This window comes from Camelus dromedarius, chromosome 17, assembly GCF_036321535.1.
Source record: "Camelus dromedarius isolate mCamDro1 chromosome 17, mCamDro1.pat, whole genome shotgun sequence".
In the NCBI taxonomy this organism is placed as follows: Eukaryota; Metazoa; Chordata; class Mammalia; order Artiodactyla; family Camelidae; genus Camelus; species Camelus dromedarius.
The window spans coordinates 40,294,843-40,319,591 of NC_087452.1; the positions used below are offsets into that span (position 1 = coordinate 40,294,843).

The 24,749-nt window shown below is 48.9% G+C and overlaps 1 protein-coding gene and 1 non-coding gene across 5 annotated transcripts in view; one reads left to right on the forward strand and one right to left on the reverse strand.

Annotated features, from left to right (window-relative positions):
* MYRIP (myosin VIIA and Rab interacting protein) overlaps positions 1-24,749 on the reverse strand; it is a 154,596-nt gene that overhangs the window by 40,087 nt on the left and 89,760 nt on the right. For 3 of the 4 annotated variants that reach the window (XM_064496689.1, XM_064496688.1, XM_064496690.1), the window contains exons 4-8: positions 15,696-15,832; positions 10,200-10,280; positions 8,454-8,551; positions 8,148-8,228; positions 6,515-6,658 (exon numbers count right to left, since the gene is read on the reverse strand). In XM_064496689.1, coding sequence (XP_064352759.1) covers positions 6,515-6,658; positions 8,148-8,228; positions 8,454-8,551; positions 10,200-10,280; positions 15,696-15,832 — 541 coding nt within the window. Of the gene's footprint in view, positions 1-6,514; positions 6,659-8,147; positions 8,229-8,453; positions 8,552-8,796; positions 9,285-10,199; positions 10,281-15,695; positions 15,833-24,749 lie in introns of those variants that run through there. The other variant, XM_064496691.1, reaches the window with a different exon arrangement.
* TRNAA-GGC (transfer RNA alanine (anticodon GGC)) lies at positions 18,986-19,058 on the forward strand. Its single transcript has one exon. It is a non-coding gene; the product is annotated as a tRNA-Ala (tRNA).

Sequence of the window (24,749 nt, forward strand, 5' to 3'; positions counted from 1 at the left end):
GGAAAGGGTCAAGCCACGGAAAGTATCTTTGACTATAAAATGAAGCAAAGTACTGATCTGACTCAGGCCCCAAGCAGTCTGGCGCCACCTGCTGGCGGACCTCAACGCCACCAGCCCCACTGCCTTCTCTCCTGGGGAGAAATGGGCTCATCTTGGTGACTTTCTTCCTCTCCCACCACAGGTTCTTAGAGTGGGAGACAAAAGGGGAGCATCTCTGGGGGAGCTGTGGGCAGAGCCCTGGGATGGCTGAGGCTGGACTCAGGACTCAGCCATTCCTGGGCTCCAATTCCACAACAGCTTGGCTGAGTGACAATGTCTTGAGAGATGTGAAAACATTAGCTTGTCTTGTACACACACAGAGTAAATGTCTAATAAGTGGAAGCTCAAAAAAGGTGTTTGAGAATAAAAAAAGGAAAATAGTAAACACCAGCTCCAAGATGTTAAGTAACCTAAATGTCCATCGACAGATGACTGGATAGAGAAGCTGTGGTATATTTATACAATGGAATACTACTCAGCCATAAAAAAGAATAAAATAATGCCACTTGCAGCAACATGGATGGACCTGGAGATCATCATTCTAAATGAAGTAAGCCAGAAAGAGAAAGAAAGATACCATATAATATCACTTATATGTGGAATCTAAAAAAAAAAAAAAAGGACACAAATGAACTTATTTACAAAACAGACTCACAGACACAGAAAACAAATTTATGGTTACGGGGGGAGGAGGGAAGGGATAAATTGGGAGTTTGAGATTTGCAGATACACACACTATATATAAAATAAACAAGGACCTACTTCATACCCAGGGAACTATATTCAATAGCTTGTATTGACCTCTAATGAGAAAGAATATAAAAAGGAACGTGTATGTTTGTGTGTGTGTATATGAATCACTGCTGTACACCAGAAACTGACACAACATTGTACATCGACTACACTTCCATTAAATAAATAAACAAACAAACAAATAAATAAATTTAAAAATTAAAAAAGTATTTAGTTGAGAAATTGAACTTCATGACTAGGTTTTGGGGGGAAGACAATGCTCTCTGAATGTAGCCTTGCCCAAAGAATGGTTAATGGTCTGAGGAAAGACTCAGAGAGGCCGAGGATGGAGGCTCAGCCTCCCCGTCACTGCGGGCCCACCCAGGGTCCAGCAGCCCTCACATGGAGGGCGTCCGGCACACTCTGTTGGAGAGGGTGGTGCAGCCAGTTCTGGTTCAGAAAGAGCCATAGGAAACCTCTTCTGCTTCCACCTATAAGACCTGGAGGCCAGTCTAGGAGAAAGATGGGTTTGCGGGACAAATACGGAACCCTTTAGCTGTGCACCAAGGGTGGCAACCTGCCTCCCATCCGGATGACATTAAGAGAGTAAGGTTAGTCTCCAGACCTGCCGTTCAACGCAGTGGTCATAGGTCAGCACAGCCCGGGGAGGAATGACTCTCCCCATTCTGTCAATTGGATGAGATGCCGTGTGCATTCAGTTCAAGCCAGCCACAGTCCTCCCCACGCTGGGCTGAGGGTCCTGGGCTTCGTCTGTGCTTCCCGGGCTGTATTACACTCTACTGCAAACATCTGGGTTTTTCGCCTGGTGTCTCCACCAGACTGCAAGCAGCTGAGGGCAGGTAATGGCTTGTTCACAGTGACATCCCCAACCCTGGCACGGTCACTGGTACAGAACTGGAAATCAATGAATGTTTACTGTGGACTGTGTGGGGTTTGGGGTGGGCTACAGGGTAGATTTTCAGAAGTGCCTGATTATGTTTTTTTTTCTAACCTTGCTAGCATCTTGGATAAGACTGGGGAGCAATAGAAACAAAGAAGCCGTGGCCCGCTGTCACCCTCACTTACATTCCGGAGGGCAAGGTCCCACTTGGAGGAGACCAAGCTAACACACACACATCAAGTGGCTCCAGCTGGGCACCAGTTCTGTCATTCTGAGGGCTCCGTAAGCACTGATCCTGTCCCTAGTGACCTGAACAGCTCTGACCCTTGACAACAACCAAGGTTTTCTTGGGGCTGGGTATTCAGGAAGCCATCTATGATTTTGCGAAATCCTTGACAGATAGATGACAGGCGGCTATTACAGAGCAGAGATCACGGCTGACAGTCTGTTGGCAAGTGAACTTATTCAGAATGAAGGAAAAAATCCTTCCATGGCAAACTCCCATGTATTCAGGGGGACATATCCTTGACACATCTCCCACCTTGAAGTGGCGAGAAGACCACCTTCGGTGTCACCACATGACCTTTCTGTCTCTGCTTACAGACTTGTCGACTATTCCACAGACTGTGAGCTCCTTGAAGGCAGGGACAGTTTTTTGGGTGTGACCCTCGGTCCCATGTCAGTGACTAACTTTGCAGGATGTGAGACACAGGTCTGGCCGCAAGGAGCTGACGGCTCACTGCCAGGTGCGGGCAAACTGCCACCTCACCCGAGCATCTTCTATACCCTGGCTTTTATTTTTCTATCTTCAAGCTTGTCACCGTAAATCACTGAATACATGTTTAAAAGAGGGAGGAAATAATAGTTAATATTTCACTTAGCAGTGGCTCCAACGATGTTTGGTTTCTGTATGTGTGTGTCTGTCGGAGGTGGCTGGGGTCCATTTCTATAGGATAAAGTGCTCCCTCACTTACAAAAGCCAAGACCAAGAAATGAAAAGCTCTTCTCTGGTCTCAGCAGGGAAGATGGAATCTATGTTTGTCACGTAAGAGTTGAAGATACCAGGCTTTTATAATCTATTTCAGGCAGGCCACTGTTTCACATTAGGGGAAAAAAAGCTACATCTTGACAATCACAAAAAAGCCCCCAAAAGCTGCCTCCAACACGTCTCAGGCACTGCTGGCCGGCTGTCTCCAGTCAGGGTGGAAAAGCCCCAGTTTTGGACCTAGACCTCGGTTTGCCTCAAATGCATTGCAATCAGCATATGGCCCAGGAGGTGGCGCCACCACAACGCTTTTACTTGCCAGTCGGTTCAACCTCTGTAGCTCTTGGGACCTTGACTAATTTATTTGCTTTATTACCCTGGCTGGCCCTCTGTACCCACTCTTTCACTCCCATTCACAGCTTCTGTTTTCCTTCCTCTCACCCACCCTAGGGTCCACATCTCTGCTGGGGGGCTGGCCTGGTGGGTGGAGTCCAGGGGTCCGGGAATGTTAGCCTGCCAGCAAAGCCTTGACAATTTCAAACAGGCCCTGCCTCTTAGCTCTTCAGGCATTAATAGGGAGTGTGCTGGGTCAGAGCCAGCTCTTCCTCTTGCTCTGAGCCCTCTCGGAAGGAACTTCAGCTTTTCAAAGCCTCAGCGTCCTCACAGAAAGGGATCAGCGCCCCGCCTAGCACACAGAATGCACTCAGTAAATAATAGTCAAAACAGGAGCATTTATTAAGCTCCATCCCCTCACTCAGTCCAGCTGTGTGCGTGTGGGTAAGCTGCGGCAGCGCAGAGTAACTTGCCCAAGCACACAGCCGGTGGGGGCAGAGGCAGGGTCTGCCTGGCTGCAAGGGGATGCTCTTCCATGCCCTCTCAGTGACGACCCCGACAGCCTTTGCTGAAAGCCTGGGGACAGGGCACTCCTGGTGGACATGCTCCAACCCAGAAGGACTTGCCATCCAAACTGGCTGGTGCTGCAGGTTTAGGTGAAACCCACAGTGTGATCATCAGTTACCTTTGCTAACGCTTCCTTGGCAGCCGCGAGTCCCCGGTGTGGGCAGCAGTGCCCTGTTCTGCCGTATCTCTTGGGAGGATACGTTCTTGCTATGACTGCAATGAGAATCATCACCGCCAGGGCAGAGACTCCCTGAGGCCCCGATCACGGCTTCAAGATAATCTCTGCTCTACAGGAGCCCACGACATAAAACAGGGAGAAAATGTTTTCAGCATCGAGGCAAAGGGACAAATAACAGTGTCCAGATGAATAACACCTGGGACTTAGCTTCGCTGTGTATTTCTAGGGTCCAGTGGAGCCATTAAATTCAACCCAATCATTACAACGATAATGAAAAATCCTTTAGGTTTGTACTATGGTCATTTAAAGGAGAGAGCAAATGTGAGGGAGGAAAATGACAAAGACACAGAGAGAAAAGGCTGAGGAAAACAGACAGGAGACAGAGACAGGCAGAGACACACCCTGGTCGCCGGGCACAGCGTACGCCCAGCCCCTGCTGTGGTCATCACCGTTATCAACAGCATCACCACATTATTACAGAGATGATTTTTTATACACACGCGCCCAAAGAGACAGGCATTTGATGAATTATAACCCCTGCACTGGCGCCTTTTAGGATATTGCATCTTAAGTCTTTGGAAGCCTGACTACACTGACCCCTCCCTCTACTGGCAGAGAACCACACAATAAGGCAGGAAATTAAAAAGAGAACAATCACTGAACTTTCTTTCAGGAAAACAGACGAGAAATCCTGTCGGAACGGGGATGGATGGAGTCTGGGTTTGGCCATTAAGCCCGAGTAGGGAGGCCTGGGGTGTTCTGGGGGTTCTGCAGAGTGACTCCCTGAGCCAGAGCATTCGTGTCATCCGAGACCTGATACTGGAGGAAGCACTGCCAGGAGGCCACTGGCTGAGGGCCCTCCAGGGCCTGCAGGCCAGGGTGCGCCCCCTTGAGAGATCACAAAGAGACCCTCCTTAAGTCTGCGGCCTGCTGCGTCACCCACGAGCTCAGGGCCAATGGACAGACACCCAGGCTCCAGCCCAGACCCCGAGTCAGGGCCCCTGGAGTGGGGCTCGGGCTGCTGCTGTGGATGAGCGTCCACGGTGAGAACAGCTTGTGGAAAGACGGGAGAGCCAGGCACCAGGCACCCAGAGACCGAGGCTTGGGCTGCTGGGTCACACCCTGGAGCATTTCTGCTTTTATGCTCTGTTTCTCACTCTCTCTTCATCTCACCCCCGAGGCCAGTGCTGGGTAAGAAAGCTTTCACGGAGGACGAAAATAATCTCTCTCTTCACTGTCTCATCAAGTAGCCACCAGCCCCAGGTGGTGCTGAGGCCCTGAAACGTGGCCAGTGCGCTCTGCTAACAGATTGTAAGGTCCCAGAGGGCAGAGACAGACTTCTAGTTGCTTCTGTTCTCCTTGGTGCCACGCCAGTAAAAGAAGCTGACAGCATGTTGACAAGGGAAGGGTCTGCCGATTTTTAATGAAGTTAAATCTCTGATAAAGTCGTAGAGATACTCCTGGTCACCCCCACGCACCTGGCAGCTGGTGAGGACGCGGGGAGAGTTGACGCGGGTGACGCTGCCGCCCAGCACTCCCGGACGTGCGGGGCACCCGCTTTTCAACCTGCTCTTGCAGGGGCGAGTATCACTGATCCCCCAGGAGGAGCAAGGTAAACCCCGGGGTGCTGTTCCCATGTCTGCCGTTCCAGGGTTTTTTTCTTTAAAGTGTAGTTGATTTACAATACTGTGCTAGTTTCAGGTACGCAGTAAAGTGATTCAGCTATATATATACGTATTTTTCAGATTATTCTCCATTATAGGTTATTATAGGATATTGATAAATCTTTGCTGCTCATCTGTTTTATATATAGCTGTTTATATCTGTTAATCCCAAATTCTTAATTTGTCTCTCCCTCCCTTTCCCCTTTGGTAACCATAAGTTTGTTTTCTATGTCTGCGAGTCTGTTTTGTATATAGATTCATTTGTATCATTTTTCAGGTTCCACATCTAAGTGATATCACATGGTATTTGTCTTTCAATCAGTATGATCATCTCTAGGTCCCCCCGTGTTGCTGCAAGAGGCATGATTTCATGCTTTTCCACTCTGCCTCCCCAGCTTTAAACAGCACCCATGTATCACCCTGTCCCTGGTCCCACACAAGACCAGGGGCGCCTGCAGCCGACAGGACACCAGCCCTGCTGCCCCTGCTGCCCCTCCACGTGGAGGCCCGGCCCTTCTCCGGCTCCCTTCTGAGCACGCCCATGTCCTCACACAGAGGACCTCACGGGCTTGGTGACTCGCTGCAGACACAGCAGGCCCAGACCCTGGGGTCACAGGAAGGACACTGTGCTTCGCGACTGGGGGTGACGAACAGAAAGGCCTGTCCATATCAGGACTTCCCACCCATGTCTGGATGTGACCGTTTTGGTGGCTCAGAGCCAATGACAATTCTCTCGCTGTCACTATTCAAGTTTCAGGAAAGCAAGCTATCAAGTTGTAAGGACACACACGGCTGTCATAAAGCCATGTGTTTTCCCCTCCTGGGACTCAGTACAACTCTTTTCAGAATGAATTTTTCAAAAGCTGAATGATGTCGTTATTTTTACTAAATGAGTCTCTGCGCGGAAACCCACCTCCACGTTCTCGCACAGGCCCCCGCTCAACTCTCTCTCTCCACCTCTCCCCGCCCTTTAGGAACCCTGCGCTGTCTGGAGGACACGTGTCCACTCCAGATGTGAAGCGTGGCCCTCACTTCCATGGGGGAAAGCGGCTCTGACCTGCACACCAGGGCCCCAGTGGGGAGGGGGGGCGGGCTGGCGCCACGTGGGGACTCACCCAGAGGCTGGGGGAAGCTCGGAGGCCTCCCGGGGCGGCGGTGGGCCCCTCGCCGGCCACCTTCACCCCGCAGCTCTGGGGCCGCGGCCACTCTGGCTCCTCGTCCATGTGCTGCTCACTTTTGTTCTTCTGCTTCCTTATGATCTGGGGAGGAGGCGGTGACAAAAGGGGGCAAGTGACGGGCGAGGCCTCCCGTGCTACGGGGGTAAACGGGACCACCTTTGGGAGTGTTTTCGCCACGTAAGAGCTCGGTTTCAGCAGAATACCAGCTGGTTTCAGCTCTGCCTTATGGTCAAACAGCACACGTACAGCCACGAACATTCTACAGCACTTTACAGTTTGCAACCTTTTCTATTTATTAAATGCGTATTGCGTGCCAAGCTCCGTGCTTGGCATCAGATACGCTTTACCTCATTTAATTCTCAAAATAATTCCATGAGCTCCATCCTATAACTCTCGCTAGTTTTCACATGAGGAAACAGGCTCACAGAGGTTATCAGTTAAGGATGCCCCACTCATAAACAGTGGGGCTGCATCTCAAACCCAGAGTCTCTGGTTGGACATCCTGACTTTAGGAAGCCTCTGGAAGCCCTAAGGAGGGGCAGGTACCAAATGTCATCAGGAAAGGCTTCGGGTCTTGGAAACTGAGATCAGTCAGGTGGTCAATGATTTGATCAATCATGCCTACTTAAGGAAACCTCAATTAAACATTCTGAAACCATGAGGCTGCCTTTCTGGCTGGCACATACTTTGGTGCGTTGGGGGAGGTGGGTACAGAGAGAGCTCTGCATGCCCCTCGCCACCCCCAGGCCTCGTTGCCCTGTGTGTCTCTCCATCTAGCTGTTCATTTGTATCCTTTCTGGTAAACGTAATTGTAATAGCCCTTTCCTGAGTCCTGTGAGTTATTCTAGCAAATTACCTAACCTGAGGGGGTGTCATGGGAATCCCTTAATTTGTGGTAGGCTGGACAGAAGCTCAGTAACCTGGGGAAACCTGAGACTTGCCACTGGCATCTGAAGTGGGGGCAGTCAAGTGAGGCTGAGCCCTTAAACTGGGGGGTCTGTGCCAATAACCCCGAGTGGTCAGTGTCAGAATTGAACTGAAAGATAGGACACTCATTTGGGGTCGGACAGTTGGCTGTGGAACACAGGAATAATCCTTGTTTAAAGCCACCGAATTCTTGGGTGGTTGGTTTCTCTGTGGTAATTAACTGGTACACCATGTGAGGTCGCTGGGGGCGTGGAGGGAGCAGGGGTGATGGCAGAGCTGCTCCAGCAAGAGACTATTTGAGAAGACAAGCGCGCGCACACACACACACACACACACACACACACACACACACACACACACACACACACACAGCCTAGGACACAGGAAGCCAGTGAGCTTACTCAGTGCTGAGTTTCCGGCTCCTCACCCACCAGCTCAGTCCCTAAAGGCAACCACGTTCACAACGCTCAGCATGTGCGGGGCAAGGCAATCTTGTGCATTAGCCCCCAGAGACAAAAGGCAAAAAGGAGGAGGCACAGAACAAACAGTGCCCAAGACCACAGCGGTGGCTCCTCTGCTCCCCAGAGGCCCTGGTCTGGGCCGGGGCCGCATTCCAGCCATCGGGAAGCCAGGGCCCACCCACCTTCTGCAGGATGGTTGTGGCCAGCTCCTCAGTGAGCTCCTCCTTGTGGTCCCGCAGGTAACTGGCCTCGTTCTGCTTGTCCTGTGGAGGGAGGCAGGGGAATGGAGGGAGCTGTGGCTGGGTGGGGGTGGGGGGCTGTGATCTCTTTTTTGGGATCCTGGCCACCAGGGCAGGGGGAGGTCGGGCAAGGCTCTCGTCAAGGAAGGCTATCGTGACGTCGGTCTCCCGACAACTTTCTCCTGGTAGCTGGGACCCCACCCACACCTCCCCCTGGAAAGGAGTGGCCACAGGGAGGGGCGGGCATACCAGGCTGTCCCCGTAGGCTTCTGCTTTGCAAATTGCTTCCTCGATGGCCTCTTCAGCCACCCGGAGGGCAACAGCCAATGTGTCCATCATGCTATGTCCTAGACGGGAAACGGAACACAGACCACTTTCTGAAAGGCAAGGACAAGTCAAATGATTGTCCCACCTGAAGCTCTTCTGCTTCAATCTTTAGGGGCCCTGCGACACTTCCACAGGCAGGCTTGCCAGGGACACAAGCCGCTCCCCATCTCCTCTGCCTCAGTGCCTCCCGCCCGTCAGTCGCATCCCTGCCCTGCGACCTGTGATTCTCTGAGAGCTGCTGCCTCTTTCCTCACGACTCCATTACCTCATGCCTCCTCCCTCTGGTCCCCTGCTTCATAACTGAGCTGTTTCCCAAGGACCCCAAGGGTTCTTCTTCTGAAAAACCTCTTCAGAGCCCCTCTCCCTTGTGCCTGCCTTGGCTGGATGTCCATCCGAGGTTCTGGGCCTGCTGCCTTCACAGCCAGAAAGGCTCCGCCCCTGACCCCTCCCACAGGTCACCTCAGAGAGCAAGGCGTGACCACCGTCACTGAGCACAGCTCCGCAGACGGAGCAGCTGAAAGACGTCTGGACAAAAGGACTCAAGAGAAGGAAGTAACGATTCTTCATCTACTTCCTCAGATACATTAGATGCACAAACTAAGGCATAATATGTATCACTGTGACGACAGAGGAAACTTGTGAATCTTCTAAGGGCTGTGCTTATGGTTTTAACAGAAATACATAATCAATGGAAGAATTTTCTAGGCTCTAAATCAATACCAACAACACGGGCCAATCTGGCCGAGCTTAACCACGTACAGGACCACAACTGATCCTTACAACAACCCATTGAGGGGCACCATTTTATACATGAGTGAACTGAAGCACAGAGAGGTCAAACAACCTGCCCGATGTCACACAGCGAGACAGTAACGAGAGCTGAGGTTCGAATTCAGGATTCTCTGTCTCTAAGTCCTATGTTTTAAACCACAAAAGTGAGGTAAATACAAGCCAACATGCTTTAAAAAGAATGCTATCTACGTAGAGAACTGAATCACTTTGCTGTGCACCTGAAACTAACATAACATTGTAAATCAACTATACTCCAATAAAAAAAATTGTTTTGAAATGCTGTCATGTATTTAGTGAACTTATTTTTTGCATACAGCAACAAATGGAAGTGCTCCCAAGTCAAAGGACTTCCACAGGTGACAAAATCCTTTTTGGAGCCAAGTACTTGAAAGAGTGCTGCTTCCTGGATTTTTGCTTCTTACTTGAAAGTGACAATTTTCATCATTTCTCTTGTTTCACCCCAGGAGCCCAACTCCCGTCAGGGGCAAGAACAGAGGTCTGCAGGGCTGCTTGCCCACGTCTTCCTTCCCCGATTTCAGCCTGCCGTTTCCATTTATAATCTAGTCATGCATTATTTAACACGTGCAAATCTCCTGAAAGCAGCCTCAGATTCTTTGTAGAATGAGACAAGGTGTAAACATATCAACTCATTAATTAATCAACTCTTTAATTAAAAAACCCAATTCAAGCTTCTTAAGTTCCTAAAGGCACACATGTGGACAGAAACTGACGTTTGGCAAACATCATAAAATCTCCCAAACCAACCCAGCAAAAGTCAAAGCCATTTATTTCGCCAGGCAGCTGCAGAGGATGTCACAGGCCAGCTGTGACAGTCCTCCAACCTCCGATTAGATGTAAACTCTTAAACAACCTTACCTTCTGACTGCCTATAAAATGTTGAGTCACTGCCTGAAATACTTCCTTCATTCTCCAGGTTTGCCTCAAAAAAACTTCCTCCTAGAAGAGAGAGACAGAGAGACGGAGAAGATAAAAGATGATTCCAGGTCCTCAGTGAGCCTGAGGCACGGAGCCAGTGACCGGCAGACCCCCATGGCCCACTCTGGTTGTTAGCCTCGCACACGGGGGTAGGGAATCACTGGGCTCCACAACAATGCTACCCATTTTGACCAACCACATTTGTCTTCTCATGCTGACTCCTGGTGTAGCTCTGCTGCCACCCCCAGCCTCTGCCAGAGCCTTCTCAGAGATGCTCAATATGGAATCCAACATGGAAGAAACAGATTGAAGTCTGAGAGAGAGGTCATTTCCTGGACCTGCACGTTATTAGCTGTCCAATCTTGATCGAGTTACTCAACCTGACACTTGACTTCCTTACTAGAAAAACTGTGATCATGAGAGCACTGTCCTCAGGATGGGCGATGAAACACTGCATGCTGGCCTTCAGCTGCTGCCCATGGCATCAAACAGCTGCCTTTAGTCAGTGAGTTAACTGTAACTAGCAGTTCACAGAAACAAACCCAGAGTGAGACAAGGTAATCCGTGGCATTTGACGTCTTAAGGCCCCACTGCCTCTTCTCTGTACTTACCTTAGTTGAACACACACCCTAGTCTTAGTTCCAGGCTGGAAAGAGCAGTTGGCTAAGCTCTTTTTAAGTTGGGGATCTACCATCTGTGTTAACATATTAATTCACCAAATGAGATCTTTGATGATGTGGAGGTGTGGATGACGGCCCTTTCCTTTTTAAATCACTGCATTGTATCCCCAGTGTCCAAGATACCACCGAGGCAACAGGGAACTCAAAAAAATTTGTTGAATTAGATGCTGGTGGAAAACACTGTTTGACAGAACCAAGAGAATAAATGTGCGTCTATGAGTCTTAGCTCAAAAGGGGGAAATGTCATTGATGCCAAGTCAAACTAAGCAGCAGTCCTTCGATACACAGAACACAGCCGGGCTTCCCTGGATGGGTGGGCACGGGGCTGCTGTGCGGGAGCCCCAGGGGAACTGCCGCAGGCACCTGCAGCGGGGTCAGCAGGCTGCCGCCTTCATGAAGCCGACTGTTAGTGTGCAGCCCGTCATGGGGACTCAGTCTGACCATATACCATTCTGTGTTTGCGGTTTTTGACCAAGCTTTCAAAAGACCTCAAGTTCACTTATTCTGTGAATGTAAGGAAGTGACTTCGTCTTCCTGGGTCTCTGTTTCCTCACTTATAAAATAAGGCTTCAGGGTAAGTCATCACCTCAGTTTCCAGGCTGTACATCTAAGTGCAAATATTTCACTCTGGCATGGCTGTATGTAGCATCCATTCATGCACCCAGCAACCATTCCATGGGAACCCAGAAGGTGCCCGGCCCTGGGCTGGGTGTTAGGGTGTAGGGGTGAGCAAAGCCAGAAATCCTCACTGCCTTGATAATCTTGATAGTCTAGTGGGTGAGAATTCACTAACCAAATATTTTACATACATAAATATAAAATTACAGGTATGTTGAGCACTCTGATTGGGTGGCTCACAGGATGGGGAAAGTGTTCGGCAGGGAAGACTGACCTAGCCAGCGAGTGACCAGCCGAAGGGGTGTGGGGATGGGAGGGAGTCCAGGGCAGAGCCAGCAGCTTGCACAGGGACCGGCGGTGGGGAGAGCAGGGTGCGTCTTAAGAGCTAAACCAGAGGCAGTGGGGCTGGGCTGCAGGGAGGAGAGGGAGCCTGGGGTGAGAGGACCTGAGGGCAGACCATGCAGGTCACGCGGCCACATCAGTGTTCCAATCTTTGTCCCAACAGCCACCTGAAGCCAGTAAAGCCTCCACAGGGGTGATCTGGTCAGGTGGGTGCTGGCTGCTGTGTGGAGGACAGCCCGGAGGAGTGACAGGGTGGGTGTTGAAGGAGGAAGCGGTGGGTGCGGCCTGCCCTCTGGAGTGTCCCCTGTGATGGAAAAGAGGTGGCAGGGTGGCAGCGGAGGAAAATGTGCAGTCCAGGAAGGGCTCAGGAAACGGGAGAGACGGGGCGTGTTTACAAATCAATAGGAAGGAACCAGCTGAGAGAGAGGCTGAACAGGCAAGAAGGAAGGGCTGAGTGACCTTGAGACCTTCGTGGAAGGTGACGGGGATCAGATGCAGAGGGGCACACGGTCTGTCCTGCGAAGGAGGCGGTGAGGCCGTCTGCAGAGACTGGGGAGTGTGAGGAGAGAGGAGACCGGAAAGCACCTTTGGGAGACTGAGCTGACCAAGACAAGCTCTGGTTTTGCACGACTATACATCTTCTCGTAAAACAACTCTCCCTGCGTCCCTTTAAATTCATAAGTGGGAGCTTCTGTGCTGTTTAGGATGATGGGATTTTTTCCAAGGATGGAAAGCCACTGAACTGTTCTGGAAAGCACTGACAGAACAGCAGTCAGATCACTATCAAGTCAGATCTTTCAAGAGCTGGAGGAGCCTCCGATTTCGCATGACTCAGCACTTTTCAAAGAGCATGCCTGCCAGTCAAATCCTACGTGAAAGATGTCAGAGCTCTTTTCAAGAATCGTGTCAGAAACAGACACATAATATTCATAAATAAAAGCAGGGTTTATTTTTCCCATTGTATTGATTCAATACTAAATAAAAGCACATATTATTTGTCAAACTGTCTAGGGATTAAGTCTATTAATAAGGGTGACTTTTATCTTTTCATGTACTGCTTCTTTTTAGAAGAGCTGTTTAAAATGTCATGCTGAATCTCAGGTAAGCCACGTGAGCATTCATTACCATTTATAAAATATGTATATAAAAATATATATTTTATAAATCTATTTCCGTATTGATCTGACTTCTCCACTGGAACCTGGCTCTGAAACGGCAGGGTCTTGCCCATCTTGTCCCCCCGCCAACTCTTCACCCAGGTGTTCAATAAACATTTGCTGAAGGAATGAAGAAATCTTGGATTTATCTGACAAAATGAAAGGGTCTCTTTTCAGGCCTCACCTGGTCACCTGATACAGGTTGCAGGAGGAGGGAGCCAGCTGGGGAGAGCCGGGGAGGGACGGTGGCAGTGCCCGGGGTACCTGTGGTGAGTGCCCTGTAACGACTCTGTGAACTCAATAAATCTTCTATGAGCTGTGTGTGTTTCTGGCAAACTACCCTGGTCCATGCAGTGGAGATAAAAGGAGTTTTCTACTGAGAGTCCTGAAGCGGAGCACATGCCATGCACACGGCAGACCACATTCTGACCATCAAAATCCTGACACAAAGTACCCTCAGACAGAGCTAAAGATGGAACCATCTTCTTCGACTTGTAGTGAAGTTCTCACTGAGGATCCCAGTCTTGGTTGCGTCCTAAGATAACCTGGAGAGCTTTAAAAGATATCTGTACCAGGCCCACCTCCAGAGACTCGGAAGTAAGTGACAGGGGGTGGAAGATGATCTCTGCACTGTGAGTTGTTTCAAAGCTCCGGAGGTGAGTCTAACGTGGAGTCAGGACTGAGGACAGCAGATGACACCCATACTTGCTGGGTGGGAGGCAGAAGCCACCGCTGATGACTCCCCAGTCACCTAACACAACCAGGGGGCTACGTAAGCACCGGGAGGCTTCTCCACACTTGAGGTGTAACTCAGTTTTCGAGGGGGCATGTAGAATAAATCTCCTTGTTGCACGATGTCGGCTTTACAGGTTTGCGTACTGTCATACCTACCTAGTTACAAGTTAGGCGTACCTAACCTGTCTCTTGCCTGCTCGTCTTCATGTTGGTCAAAAGGAAATTTTAGTTTAAATGGAAACAGGAATCATATTAGAGCAACTGGTTCCAGTGCTTCTAGGCAGTGTCTTGGGACCCACAAAATGCTTTCCAGATTGAAATGTGCAATAATGAGGACCTGAGAGGCGCCAGCCTTTAGGCCATGCTTTGGGAGCACAGAGATAAAGCAGCCATGGCCCCCGGCTGGTCCAGCAGGAGAGCAGCTTTGTAAACCATCACCTGAATGCAACGTGGTAAGCGCTGTGTCTAAAACCCAGAAGAAAGACGTGGTGAATCACAGACGGCCCGGGACCTAACTCTGCTGCACTTGTGGCCAAGTCATTCCCAGCACACGAGTCTCCTTTGGAAATAACACCTGGAAATTCCAAAGCCTCTTGCTGGCCCCCCTGGCATGCATGTCCCCCAGCTCCACCTGTGGGGCCCGAGGGAGGAACAGGAAGAGGCCGGACTTGTGCTCTGTTTACAGGATTCTCCAATCGTGTCTGCTTCCCACCCCCATTCTGCACGAAGCAGTGTAGACCACCTATGAGATCTGAGTGTGGTGACATGTAAAGCAGATGTGAGGGTGACCCAGAGAGGAAAGAAAGGATGGGGTGCCACTGAGTGGACCAGTTCCGTTCTGGAACTTTCTTGAGATCTCTCTTTGGGTTGAAAACCTATGGTGACCAGGATTACTTTTAAGCTTTCTTTCTTTTTGGCCTTCGTTCCTAGAGAAACATTTTTAGAAAAATCAGCAAAGAGAAGATAGAAATAGTATGTGGAAACCTTGAGGCCCCTGCTCTCTTAACTACAGGCTCCCTGAGTGGTTTGAAAGACAGAGATTCTAACGACCACCACCAAAGGCCCTAACGATCCTCCGTGTTTAACATTTCCATCTTATTTCCCCCTTGTCTCAGTGGCTGGCGTGTTTTTAGAGAAGGCCCAACCGAAGACTTGATGGTGAATCCAACAATGAAAAAATAATGACAGTAAAAAAGCGCCCAATGGGATGGCTGAGATTTTTCCCCCTCCTTTTTGTGTCAGCAAAGTGATGAAAAAAATGCCTCTAGGCAGGAAAAAAAAAACCAGCCTCTTTCGGGAGGTCATGCTGTTCATATCCTGACAACCATTTCTTTCTTACTGCGGGTCTAATAGAAATAAAGAATATAATTTCTCATTCTAAATACACTGGTTGTCTTAAAAGCACAGGCAGAATTCATCCTTCATGCTTCCCAGGTGGACACGGGTACTTTCCCCTCTCTCCCATTACATCAAACTCTGGGCCTGGTATGAACAGAATTTGGGAGCAGGCAGGAAGGTGCGGCTGGGGGCGCCTGTCTTCCGAGTGCAGACCTAGTCTACACAACCAAAGATGATTTTCCAATGTTTTAACCATTAGGGAAAGATGATTACGAATCTTTACTTTCTCGGGATTTGGAATTGAAATGCCTACAATATACCAGAGCACTCTGGTCCTCCCAGCTCCTAACAGACCCAGCCCAGCGGAGACGCTGGAACTAAAAGACTCAAAACTTCACAGAATCTTCGGTAGGTGGTCTTCTATTTCTGCTCCTCATTAGACCCAGATATTTAGGCAACTATTTCTGTCCTGGGTGAGTGTGCCGCAGTGCACAGGGCCTCCCAGCCAGGCCTTCTCCTATCCCTCCAGCCCCCAAGGACTCGCAGGCGGCCGGCGGCTGGTGTACCTTGGACGTCAAAGCACGCTCCGCTCTCCAGCCGGTGCTTCCTGTACAGGTTCTTCAGGACCTTGGCACTGCCAAAGCGTTTGAAGCGGCTCTTCACGTTACTGTAGAACCATTCCAGAGACTGGGTCCGGAGAACCCTGAGGACGGCACAGAGTTAGACAACGCAAAATGAGAATTAGGAAGCAGACTGATGACGTGGAGGCTTGCAAAAGTTGCCACAATACTTTGCAGCTCCTTCCATCAAGATGTGGAGTTTATTTCTCTACTCCCTGAATCTGGGCTGGCCTTGTGACTTATGCCCTCGTGACCATGGAGACCGGTGGAAGTGATGCTGTGTGAGTCCTGAGCCTGGCAGCATCCTCTCTTCCTGCTCATGGAAGTCCTGCAACCCATCACCACGTGAACAAGCTCAAGTTAGCCTCTGGGACGATGAGAGACACTTGGCCCCATCACCCGTCTTGCCCCAGCCAATTGGCAGCCAGCCAGCCCGGAGACAGGTGAGTGAGGCCATCGACTGCCAGTTGCCTGGAGATGCAGCAGTGACCTCGGTAAGACCAACAGAAGAAGCGGGTACCCGAGTTCATCCCAAGAGCAAGCTGATAAACACTCACCATTTGACGCCACCAGCTGACACATCTGTTTAATAGCAAGCTTTGTATTTGACACTCTTACTGCATTAACGAACTCTCTAATTCGGCTTGGGGAAAACAAAAAGCACAAGTGAGGCTCTGTGGCAAAAAGTACGGTGGGGAAGCAGTTTCCTAGTGAGAGCTGCAGCACCCGGCACAAAATGCTGACACGATTCTTCTCTTTTCCGCCTGGCAAGGACATATTTCTAGATCCCTCCCATTTTAGGAATAGCTTTTGTTGTTATTTTTCTTATGAATGTAAAAATGCATACTCATTTAAAAAGTCTGGAAAAGCAAAAATGAATAGAAATGCTTCTAATTCAATGCTCTTCCTCCCCAGATGCCAGTGCAATGTGGGGAGACAGCCCAGGGGAAGGAAATCTCTAGAAACGAAGAATGGAGGGGAGGGGGGAGTCAGAGATTTTGACAGATTTCTGGAAAACTGAGAGTGAGTGATAGGATCAAGGTGACAGAGAAAGCTGTCCTCCAAATCAGACAGAAGAGCTGGGACTTACAGGCCAAGAGGTCCCCTTCGGAGCTGGCTGGTGCAGAGAGGCCTGCATTATGAGAGAGTGCTCACAGAACTCACAAAGTTTAATAGCTTTGTTATCACATCAACACCACTGAGGCCACTGGGCCCCCATCCTTATCCCAAACAAATGGACAGTGGGTCCAAGGATGCTTTGTTCTGGGTCAGAAATAGAAAGCAGCTCTCTGATAAAACTGAACAATCCGCTAGAGGAGGCTGAGGGCTTCAGTACAGGGGTTACCACCTGGCAGCGAAGCCCTTTTTGTTTGGCACTGGGGGAGCCCCCAGTGCCTGCCTCACCAGATCCTATCCGTGGACCCCAAAGCCAAGCCTGCCAGTTGCCCAACTAACAAACGTGGAGCTCTCTGCACCAAAGTCACCCCCTTAGAAGGCCTTCCCCGACCACCATAAAAACACCCAAAAAACTCCCCGCCCACCACGACGCCAACACATCTCCTATGTTCTTCCTCTCATTTTCCCTCCCCGCATTTCTACAGAGTGCTTCTCTGTACCAGATGCTGAATTTTATGGAATCCATTATTTATAAGATAACCAATACATTAGTATATCAATTAACAATTAATTATTAAACTGTTTATTATCTATTTCCTGTTTCCAGTGGAACATAAGCTCACGGAAGATAGGTCTTTTTCCCACTCCTGTATCCCAGGTGCCTAGGGCTGCAGTGCACGTAGGAGACACTCAATAAAGTCCGGTAAGGGATGGAGGGACACAGGCTTAGACCTGTTTTTTTCCACTTAATATTCCTGATTGACTCTAACGTTGACTAGTCCTCCCTCACAGCGTTTTCAGTAGCCCCAGAGCTCTCCATAGCACGAACACAGCCTGCTTTATGTCACTGGTCTCTTGTCTCTGGACACTGACTGCGTCCATTTCCTTTGCTGCCAAGGACAACAACTGTGTGATGCCTGTGCTGGCAGCTAAATGCCATGGATCCTACAGGCAGAATCGCGGGGTTCGAAGACGTTAGTCTTTCGGAAAGCTTGTACCAGTGTCACTCCTCACCCGCAGTGTGAGAGTTTAAAGCCCTCAGAGGGGCCTCCCGCGGGGAAGGATCCCCTGACGGAGTGAGTGGCCCGTCGCTCCTCATAGCAAAGCCCACGTCTGGCCCCCTGAGTGCAGCAACGGAAGGAGCCAGAAGGGCGGAAGGCAAACATCACCTCCTCCGCTCCGGTCTGGTGGCCAAGATAGCAGTTAGAGGCTTGTCTTCATGGAGGGAGAGAGACAGCTATAGAACAGTATACCAAATGTAGCGTCCTTTTATATAAAACTGTGCTGTTGTCACCGGTATCATTACCATTAATAGAAATGAATACAGCTGTTTATTTGCGTGCTTGCTGTCTTAGGCACTGTGCCAAAAGCTTATTATTTAATTCTTACATTGAGTAAGAGCATGGGGGCTGGGAAGGTTGGGATTGGCTCTGATTTACGAGAATTCATTTTTTATTTTTTAAGTTTTTTTGGGGGGGACGGGTAGGTAATAAGGTTTACTTACTTATTTTTGGAGGAGGCACTGGGGATTGAACCCAGGACCTCATGCATGCTATGCATGTGCTCTACCACTGAGCTACACCCTCCCCCTGATTTATGAGAATTCTTGATATGCTGTGTAAATGGGCACTTTGTTGTTATATACATGCTTGTTCATTTTTGGTAGACTGCAAATGTCTCCCGCCTTTATCTTATCACTTGTCTTGTGACCTTACTTTTGGTATGTTTTGTCTTGCAGAAAATTTTAAATTTTATGTGGTCAAAATGGTTACCATTTCTTTTTCCTTTAAGTTTTATGGGCTTCATATATTTCCCAGAAAGACTGCTTCCACAAGAGGATTATAATAGTAAATTCTCCCACGGATTCTTCTAATACTTTCGTATTTTTACTTTTAACATTTCGATCCCTGAACCATCTGGAATTTATTTTGATGTAAATTGGGATTTAACTTTTATTTTTTTCCAAAAGGGTAACCAGTTGTCCCAGCATTATTTATTGAATAACCACCCCAAATGGCCCTGAAATGACACTTACATCATCTACTAAATCTCCCCATGGATCTGGGGGTCTGTTTCCAGGCTTTCTTTTCTTTCCTGTTGTTCTAAAGGTCCACTCAGGGGGAGGATGTAGCTCAGTGGTAGAGTGTGTGCCTGGCATGCACGAGGTCCTGGGTTCAGTTCCCAGCACCTCCATTAAAAATTTGAAAATTAAAATAAATAAATAAACCTAATTCCCCTCCCCGAAAGAAGTCATAAAAAAATAAATAATAAAGGTCCATTCATATAGCAGGACCAAGCTCTTTTCATGATTGTAGTTTTATAATAGATTTCAATATCTGGTAGGGCTACTAACCCTTGATTTCAGAGGGAAAAGCCTGTTCTCAGGTTTGTACAGCAGACGTAAAATCGGCCACGTGGATTACGAGGCCACCTGTTTAGAAACAGAAAGGGCAACTGGTGGCCACTCAGCACCTCGTGACACTCAGCCCGGCTCACATTTCTAACATTCATTTTACTGGACAGAAGGTCCTCCCAGAGGCACAAAAACTTGGGCTGAAGAGGGCAGTAAACAAAAGATCTGAGGATTTAGTCTTAGCTTTAGAGAAATCTCTTTCCATCCTTTCCTGGAGATGGACAGTTATGTTGTGGCTGCTGTGTGAACGCCCAAGCTTAACCAATGAAATCTCCAAGAACGCATGTCTCATCAGTTGCTGTTCCAAAAGTCTGTGTGTATGCTTAGCCTGGAATAAGTCAATGTCCTTAAATTCAGATGCGACTTTCCCACTCGCTGCAGGAATAAACTAAGGGGTCCAGGCACAGATTCAGAGACGGCATGTGTGCAGGGGAGGCAGCCACGCCTGTAACACACTCATCACGTCAGGTTTCTTTTTTCCCAGCAGAAGAACAGAACTCAACCTGTTTCTGTAAAGCAGTCAATAAAAAGAGAAGAAATGCTTTTTTCCCCCATATTTTTGGGACCAAAAGTTCAAAACATCCTTTAAAATTCATTCCTTAACGTTTGCACAGCTATTCATACACAAAATGCTGAAAACTTATGCACAAATTAAGACAAAAATGACTCACTTCTGCTAGAAGACACCAAGGACAATGACCAGGCAGCCTATAACGAATGGATCACAGTAAATAATCAGTAATAGTAAGCCATGAAAAAGGAAGTCAGTATCGCTTAGTTATGAAAATTACCAGAAACAGTGGTTTTCTTTCTGCCAAATTCTTCTACCCAGACTTAGTTCAAGTATTTTGAGAGAGAATTAAATGCCAGGACCCAGGTAACGGAGGCCCCAAATCTTCACTCCGTGTTCTCATGGCCACAGAAGCCCAAAGACAGAGGATGAACCAGGAATCCTTCTTAGGAAGACACAGCATTCCTGGCAGAGAGCTGTCCGGAGTGAAGGAACAGACCCATCGCCTGTTTCCTTTACCAGCTCCAGAAGGGAGGTGACAGAGAGCTATGAAATCTCAGACAAACAAGTAGAGAAAACTCATCCACACGTGTGCGACGGGGAGGGAGAGGGACCAAAGCTCATTTCAAGCTGCCCAATTTAATTAAACTTGGTGGAGGAAATGTCACGTGAATTCTTACTTTGTTTTTCTTTTCTTGCTTTGCAAATTCAAGATCCTGCATTATAGAAAAACCCAAGACGTGGTTTTGTCTTGTGATTTCTCATCATTCTGACAACCCGGTTTGCTTGGCTGAATGTTCTCAACACAAGCATGCCTCCCACAGCAGCGAGAGACTGGACGGCGGAGAAGGGAGGAAGGAATGGAAGAGAAATCTTCGGGTCTCTTCTGTCAGGCAAGTAGGCACACTTCCTCCCTGTGGTGCACAAGAGCAGATGTTTCGGCCCTTTCACGTGGACTGTACGTGTAAACAGAGCCACAGTGTGATGGACTGGACAAGACTGTCTGCCAGCTGAGCCCACAGCAAGTGATTTTGCTTCTAGGGGCCTCGGTGCCCTCATTAGTGCAATGGGCACCATCCCCATCCCTTACCCTGTTGAAAGAATCAAGGAGATCATACTTGCAGTGGACCAAACCACGATACTTTGCATATTTACTAGCTCAAATACTAGTAGCATTTCACTGCAGAGCATTATTACTAATACGCTAAGCAAGCACAGACGTTTTCTCAGACTACACTAACTCCAAAGGCGCGATCACAGAACATTTATTTGCAACCCCAGGCACTTGCTTAAAATGTACCCCCTGCAACGTTCCTCCTGTTCTGCTCTGAGTCCCCCTCCCTTCTACGTAGGCAGGGCAAATTCAGGCAGTTAGCAGGAAAGCAAGTTCTACTAAGAAGAGCTGCCTAACCACCCAGAAGAGCTGGTGATTCCAAATGCCAGTTCTAAACTGGGCTAATCTCTCCTCTGTCCAAAACCAATGTAGATTTTTCAGATGAGATTTCATTCCACCGCTGAGAAAACATGAGGTCTTGACTTGAAATTCCTGCTCAAATAGACACACACACACACACACACACAGAGGAAGGCAGCAGAACATTTGACAGGAAGGAACTGGGGAAGCTTCTCTCTACAGGATCTAGGAAGGATTTTGAAGGATGTGCTTATCCCTGTATTGCGAAATGGCAAGCAGAACATTCTGCAAGTCATCACAACAGCACCCATCTGTGTGTCAGTAAATACGCACGCTTCAGAATATTCATGAGGACCCAGGGCCCTCTGCTTACAGTGCACCACTGTTTATGAAGCACCTACTTAGAAAAAAAGCCTATGGATAAACTGAGGGTGCTAAGGAGGAAAGGAAGAAATTGGTTCTTTTTTGCCCACTGCCAACTAACTGCATCCTCTGCAGATGGGTCCCTTTCTTCCAGACAAATGCATGTGTGCAAAATTCTGCTTACATTTTCATGGAGTGGACTGCATCAGAAATGGGTTCTCTTCAAGATGCAGGATATCAATACAAATCTTGTAACGGGCAGACCTCACCCACTTTCTCATGCAAAAATCAATGGCCACTGACAAAAATGGGAACACATTCATATTCTGCAAATCAAACACGAAGTTAATGCACATCTGCTCAGATGGAAATCTCAAAAAAAACCCCTCAAAAACCAAAAAAACCCAAAAAACAAAAGGCTGCTGTTGTCCCTTGACTTGAAAAGTAAGCTGAAGTTGTGGAGTGGTTCAAATACAAGCCATCCAACCTGCCGAGCTATTAAGACTTGTCATCTGCAGGGTGGAAGTGCCAGGGAATCCGACTGAGGAGGGAGCACAGAAATGAGCCCAGGTCAGAGCTCGCAGAGCTGCGTGGACAGATGAGAGCAGGTGAGGAACATTGAGATTCTCTCACAGCCTTCGGGCTGAGTCCCTTTAGTACCATTTCTGTTCTCGGTGAGTCACCGAGCTCATCCACGCCAAGGTCTGCACCACCCCCGTTGTCCATGCTGTCGGTAGTGGAGCACAAACCCCGTTTCCCCTGTCCCAGTGTGCACAGGAGTGTCCCCAGGCCTCTGCAGATTTCTTCTTCCTACAGAGCAGCTCTGGGCACCCCGCTGGGGGACACGTCTTTCAGGAATGGGAATCGTGTGCATCTGCTACCAGTCCCCGCCTCCAGAATGGGAGCCTGGCCAGAGATCTTGTGTGGAGGTGGTCGGGGGTGGGGGGTATTTTATTTATCCACCACGGTGAACTTCAGTGCTTTGAACAGAAAGATCTACCCCATCTGTATAAAAAGCCAAAAATATCTCTCGAGAGAAGCCTTGAATAAACTACATACACTGCTTTGAGAGGGACCTTTAACAAAATGCTCACCAAAACTGAAACCACTGAACCAGGATTCAACTCAGCACCCCAGAACCCAGCTTCTGGAAAGTCTGCAGATTTTGGAGTCCTGGAGGGCATCACAACAGAGGGCAAAAGTACCCATTCTGGAGCCAGCCTGTCAGGTGTAAATCCTGACTCCCACTCTTTCTAGCTGTGAGACCTGGGGCCCGTTCCTTGACCTCACTTTCCTTAGTTTCCACATCTGTAAAATGGGTGCATTATACCTGGCTTTATGGAGTTGTGAGGGTAACTGACTGTTTGGAACAGTAACTCAGAATAAAAACAGAAGAAGCTCTCAATAATGTTAGCTATTCTACAGAAAAGGAATTTTCCTTTGCCACAGGGTTTATTTTGTTGCTGTTGGTAGTAGGATCCGTCTGCAAAGGCAGTGATTCAAGGCCCAGCCTCTGCAGAAGCTGGACGCTTCCATGGCAACCGATGAGCCTGTTTTCCTGGGTGCCGGCGGGGCCACTGATCCCAAGCCCCGGGGATGCAGAAAATGAGGAGTCAGGACGATGGCTGGAGTGTCTGCTTCACCCAAACAGTGCACCAGGAGCTCTGCCACGCCGCACAGATGCTGCCTCTCAGAGTGGCCAGGTTTTTCTCACAGTTGTCACTGTGCCTGGCAAAGAAGGTTTTTATCATTTCAAAGATGTCAATGTCTTTACCCGATGCATCATCCTTGCCTGTGCCCTCAGCCCTCCTGCTCTGAGATGCAGGCTCTGGGAGAAGCTGCTGGGCTGAACCCCATTTCCCAGGGTGCTCTCTCAGCAGTTCCCCTGAGGCTTGTCCAGCACCCATCTATTCAGTCCTTGGCATGAAATCACGCAGAAATGCTGGCCTGGGATGGTCACCACCGTGGCCAGACCCACTAAAAACAATCTTTTATTTCTTTGGTCCCTTAGGGTTTTGTTGGAGGTTGAGCCAAACTTAGGAACTCAAAATCATTAACAGAGATCTCCCCATTGCTCTATCATGCCACCTTTGTCATGTGCTAAACATGACTTCGTCCTCACCGCAGCTCCCTTATTACCTGGCGAGGATTCAGGCCTGGGAGATGCACTTTAAGTCAGAAGAGACACATGGAAAATTCCTAGCCTAGAGGTCAGAGAGCCGGGTTTAGCCCAAGTGCAAGGTCCAATAAAGGGATTCAATCATAATATTATGGAATGCTTCCTCCCCCGCTTCCCTTCCAGCACATCAACAGGAGGCCAGTGCACTGTGGCCCAAGGAATAAAAGACAGACTGTATCTTAGGAAAGCCAAAGACAATGAGGGAGACAAAAACAAGGACAATCAAGGAGCCGAAGCCTCTCGCACTTGCAGCTGCAGCAAACAATGAACACAGCCCTAGTCTTAAATGCACTGACACAAAGTCCCTGCCACCTCTGCCACACAGTGGCTGTGTGACCAGACGCAGATCACTTCCCTTCTCTGACCACAGTTCTCTTATCTAAGGCATGCCACAAGAATGTGAGTCCAGTCTTCGAAGCTGGAATCCTTTTAGGATTTGACAGGCATCTGGGGGTGTATCCAGAGGTGAAAAGACCTGAGAACCCATGGAGGCCAAGCTTCAAAGGCTCAGGGGTCGCAGGTGTTGTCCAAAGGGCTGGAGAGAGAGAGAGGGGGGGAGAGAGAGAGAGAGGGAGAGAGGGAGGGAGGGAGAGAGAGAGAGAGAGAGAGAGAGAGAGAGAGAGAGAGAGAGGAGGGAGGGAGAGAGAGAGAGAGAGAGAGAGAGAGTGTGAGTGTGTGTGTGTGTGTGTGTGTGTGTGTGTGTGTGTGTGTGTGTGTCTCACTGTGATCAAGGGGAGATGGACAGAGAGCCCAGGAAGGGTGCAGAGCGTCCTGAGGGGAGGACATCTTTGGGGTGCTGACCATGAACAGGCAGCAAAGACCCCAGGCAGGGTTTCTGAGTAAAGAATTAGTGGCCATTTCCACTTGCAGCAACATGGATGGACCTAGAGATGATCATACTAAGTGAAGTAAGTCAGACAGAGAAAGACAAATACCATGTATCACTCATATGTGGAATCTAAAAAATAATACAAATGGATTTATTTACAAAACAGAAACAGACT